Source organism: Engraulis encrasicolus, chromosome 16, assembly GCF_034702125.1.
Source record: "Engraulis encrasicolus isolate BLACKSEA-1 chromosome 16, IST_EnEncr_1.0, whole genome shotgun sequence".
Classification (NCBI taxonomy): domain Eukaryota; kingdom Metazoa; phylum Chordata; class Actinopteri; order Clupeiformes; family Engraulidae; genus Engraulis; species Engraulis encrasicolus.
The window spans coordinates 20719502-20724643 of NC_085872.1; the positions used below are offsets into that span (position 1 = coordinate 20719502).

Consider the following 5142-nt stretch of genomic DNA (forward strand, 5'->3'; position numbering starts at 1 on the left):
CTTTGAACAACAGGTCAAATCATCTTTTTTTTTTCTTCTTCGCTCTACCATGTACGTAATTTAATGGACAGATCCACCGATGGGGCTGTGCTGAATTTCAATAGCGGAAGCACCTCTGGGGCCACCCAGTAGCCGTCTGGCAGAAAATAAAATAATGGACTGCTCTGGGAACTAGCCACTGGTGAGTCGACCGTAGGTGATGCTACCTACTTGATATGTGCATTAGTAATGTTCACACAGGACTAAAGTAAGCCATTGGTGTTGTATGATCCCAGAGCAAGGACATCTGATAGCATGCATGCTGATGTTGATGCAGATGTTGTTGTTGGTCAAAGATAGCTTTTCTTCTTCTTCTTCTTCTTATTATTATCATATTGAGCCTAGCATTCTCTAAACACATCTCGAACTGAACACTATTGTAGGCCTACTTGAGTAATTGAGACATGTATTGCTGACAGCAGGCTATGCACTGTAAGGGACTAAGTCAATAAACTATTGGTAACTTTTGGCTATGCTAATTGAAAATAAAATCTACCATGTCTGTTTAATGTGATATTTCGGGCAGCATGCCTGATGAAGGGCATGCTGCCAGAAACGTCACATTAAATGAAAAGAAACAGGAGCCTGGTGTGCGGACTTTATTTTCAATTTTCATGTGACTTTGCTGGTCCTGCACCCAGAATATTTTTGAGACGGATGTGTATGTTTTTTTTCTTTACTGAACCTTTGGCTATGCTGCCATGAGCGGACTTTGATGGATTTTTTCAGGTATCAGCACGATTTAGCAGACATGGCGTCCATAAGGAGTAATCATGGAGCTATCCAGCCATATCATGCAGCACACCCCCATATGTCTGGAACGACAGGGGTGCAGGTGGACACTGCCCGAAGACGTGTGCACTACTCCAATGTAAATAACAGCAACAACAATGAAGAGTGAGTGTCACATGAAAACACAGATGTCATTTAGAACTTACTGTGGTTCAATTAAGTATAGTTTTAGCATTCTGTATTAGTCTTTAGTGAGTTGTCGACCTGTTGTTGTATATGTATAAAATACAGATGTAAAAAAAATGCCATTGTTTAGGTACATGAGTTGTAGAGTTTGACATAGGTGCAAGTGCAGACGATAAGATTAACATCATAATCAAATGTTCATACGTCACGTTTGACCTTTCCCCCCTTATACAGCAAAGACAAGAAGAAAGAAGAGGAAGATAAAGAAAAAGAAAAGGAGAAAGAAAAAGAGAAAGAAAAGGAAAAGGAAAAGGAAAAGGAGAAAGAAAAGGAAAAGGAAAAAGAAAAGGACAAGGACAAAGACAAAAAAGAAGAGGCGTATGTATATGCATGCAAAGATCCGAGACACCTTTGTGTTGTGACCTTCAGTTCTTCAGGCCTTCGTCTTCTCATTGTAGTGCTAATCACATTTGCTTTCTTTTTTTGTCTTAGACCAAAGGAGCCATTTATTATGAATCCAGGGGGAGAACTCTACAACTACTGGCTCCTAATCATAACAATCCCCGTCATGTACAACTGGACAGTGATCATTGCCAGGTACTGTCTATAAATCTACAAACATTTACAAATCATTTACAAAACATTTGTTAATGCGTCATTTGTTCATTATTTAAGTCTTATTAAGCAGACATTAATATAAAGTGTTACCAATACATTTTCCCTGAGGTCTCCCACAATAGACTGCTTTTTCTCTTGTTCCCGTTCCAGATCCTGTTTCGAGGAACTGCAGCGCAGATATCTGATGTTCTGGTTCTTACTGGACTACTCCTCTGATATAGTATACTTGGCTGACATGGCCGTACGCTCAAGGACAGGTAAATACATGTACATTTGTGAACACATTTTGCAGAAGAAACACAATATCTAATAATTGTAATCATTTTAATTTTAATTCTTGTAAGCATCAACTACATTAGCATAATAGTTGTTTTGACATGCATGAGTATAATGCGCAGGTAGCTGAGAGAAGACAATTGGCTTGTATGCATGGACAGCTTCTCATATGTGCTTCCATTTCTCAAATACAGCTTACTTGGACCAAGGCCTACTGGTCAAGGATGAGAAAAAAACGTTAACTCATTATATGGCCAGCACGCAATTCAAATTGGATGCAATTTCAATGCTACCCACTGACCTTTTCTACTTCTACTTGGGCCTCGACTACCCCGAGATCCGTATGAACAAACTGCTCCGACTCAACCGCATGTTTGAATTCTTTGTGAAAATGGAGACAAAGACCAAAGTACCCAACATCTTGCGCATTGGCACCCTGGTTATGTACATTGTAATCATTTGCCACTGGAATGCTTGCTTCTACTACTCCTTCTCCAAGTACATTGGTTTCGGCTCAGACCCTTGGGTCTACCCTTCTCTGGACGAAAAAGAGTTTGGCGAGCTGTTGACTAAGTACTCCTTCAGCCTGTACTGGGCCACCATGACCCTCACCACAATCGGTGAGATGCCACCACCCGAGCGCGACTCAGAGTTCCTGTACCACACCTGTGACTTCCTGGCGGGTGTGTTCATCTTCGCCACCATCGTGGGTAACGTTGCCTCCATGATTTCCAACATGAATGCCGCCAGGGCCAAATTTCAGGCCAAAATCGACAACATCAAGCAGTACATGCATGTCCGTAACGTCAGCAAGGACCTGGAAACTCGTGTGATCACCTGGTTCGACTACATGTGGAACCTCAACGGTGCGCAGGACGAACACGAGGTGCTGCGGTACCTGCCCGACAAGCTGCGGGCCGAGATTGGCATCAGCGTGCACCTGGAAACGCTGAAGAAGGTTCGCATCTTCGCTGACTGCGAGGCAGGCCTTCTCATTGAGCTGGTGCTAAAGCTCAAGGCCGTTGTCTTCAGCCCGGGTGACTACATCTGCCGAAAAGGCGACATCGGGCGAGAGATGTACATTATCAAAGAGGGGAAGCTGGCAGTGGTGTCCGACGATGGGCTCAAGCAGTTTGTGGTGCTGGGTGATGGGGCCTACTTCGGGGAAATCAGCATCCTGAGCATCAAGGGTAGCAAAGCGGGCAACCGCAGGACGGCCAACATCCGCAGTGTCGGCTACTCGGATCTCTTCTGCCTGTCCAAGGATGACCTGATGGAGGCTCTCATCGAGTATCCCGAGGCCAAGGCCATGCTGGAGGAGAAGGGCCGACAGATCCTCATGAAGGACAACCTCATCGAGCTCGACCCGTCCAAGCTGAAGCCCGACACAAAGGACCTGGAGGGAAATGTGAACCGCCTTTGGGGCAGCATAGAGCTGCTGAAGACCAAGCTGGGCAAGGTGTTGAAGGACCACTGTGCGTCCAGGAAGGCACTGAAGGAACGTGTCGGCATGATGGAGCGTTACATGGGCGAGGAGGTGGAAGAGTCAGAGGAAGAGGAGGAGGAGAAGCCAGCAGTGGCAGCCGAGACAGGGCCAGAGGAGAAGAAGGAAGAGGACACAGAAGCACAGAAAGAAGGGGAGGATGGAAAAGATGATGGCGAGGAGAAAAAAGAAGACACTGAAGGAGGTGAGAAAAAGTGAAAATGACTTGGGGAAAGAAAGCCAACCCTAACTGTACGCTGTGAAAAATCTCAAATACAAGACTACATTTGTTTATTTCTCATGTTTTAATGAATGATCAACAAATCCCCATGACAGAATAGATTTGCTGTTTGAAATTTCATCAACTCATAAAAAATGTAAATAAATGATTTAATTTAGCCCACTTTTTCTGTCTTCATTGTTGTTGCTGCTTGTGTGTTTTTGCAGTCTAGTTGAATACTTTGACAGGTTACTCCTTTAAGGAGGCAGTGAAACAGGCAGTGTTTCACCAGACTGGACATAGTGCAGTAAAGTGCTGACTCTGGTTAACAATTGGCCGACAATCCATGTATTTGGACATAGTGCAATTTTTCTTTCTGCTCATGACACCATTCCAGTATGTGTCAACATTGATAGATTGGTAAGAAATGCTCATCAATAATTCAAAATGGCACATGTAGGCCTACACAATTCTGTGCTTCACATCTTTGCAACTAGAACGCCTTTCAAACAACAATACAGTAAGTATTTTTTATTGTCTGCAGCATTACCAGTTAGTACAGTTGAAAGTGCATTGTCTCTCATAAAGTGATAATCTGCTGCTCCAAAGCAGGTCTATGACCATTGGAGGGCAGCAGAGGGACCTCAGAGGTGCCAGAAACAGTCTCACAGTTGAAAAAACCCCTTTACCGTTTGCACAGATGTGACGTTATTGGGCTGTGCGTGCATTGTTGGAGTGAAATCAGCAATGTACCGTATATTTGTTGAGAAACTTGTCAGGTGTTGTTTCCAAAATAAGAAAATGGATGCTCACAATAACTTCAGATACAGTTGAGGACGATATTATTAGCCTCCCTCCTGAAATTAGACATTTCTCTTGATTTTTCAGTGAGAAGGACCATTATGAACTGTTTCTGTTATTCTGGAAACAAATACACTGATGGAGATAATGTCCAATGAGTTGAAATTTCATTTTTCTATCGTTGCAATGAGTTTAAACAAAAAAAGGCAAAAATGACAAGGACAAAATGATTAGCCCCCTGAGCATTAATAGTCAATATGACGCCATTTATGAACCACAACTGACAACAGGCACTTTGATCAGTTGTTACCTAGGTTGGCACATGCCCCACTAGGGATTTTGGCCCATATCTTCACTGCAAAGTGTTCTAGCTGGTCCAAATTGCATGGATGCTGAGTATAGACATTTGCCACAGACTCTCAGTGGGATTAAGGACTGGACTTTGAGCAGGTCATTCCAGTATCATGGTTTTAGTGTCCTTGAAGAACCTCTGAACTAATTTAAATGTTTACTTTGTGTTACAATGTTGTTGGAGGACCCAGCAATCCAGATCCAGACCCAGACTCCCTGTGTCTGAGGCTGAATCACAGTCTAAAAATTGATGCCCCCACCACTATGTGTAACTGTGGAAACTGCTTAGTCTCCCTTAGACCAAAGAAGCATTGGACACCTGCCTAGATGATTGTTATTGATCTGGCCTCACCTGGAGTTTTTATTTCAAGAAAGACAGCTGTTAGGCTCGTCATCATATTGGGCTTTGGGGCCATCATCACAGAAGAACCCTTTT

General features: G+C 43.4%; 1 protein-coding gene across 1 annotated transcript; it reads left to right on the top strand.

Moving 5' to 3' along the window:
- Nucleotides 1-790: 790 nt before the first annotated feature.
- cnga1a (cyclic nucleotide gated channel subunit alpha 1a) lies at nt 791-3647 on the top strand. Its single transcript, XM_063219930.1, has 5 exons — nt 791-936; nt 1192-1335; nt 1450-1554; nt 1726-1832; nt 2046-3647. The coding sequence occupies exons 1-5, from the start codon at nt 791-793 to the stop codon at nt 3551-3553; spliced, it is 2010 nt and encodes a 669-aa protein (XP_063076000.1). The 3' UTR covers nt 3554-3647.
- The last annotated feature ends 1495 nt before the right edge of the window (nt 3648-5142 follow it).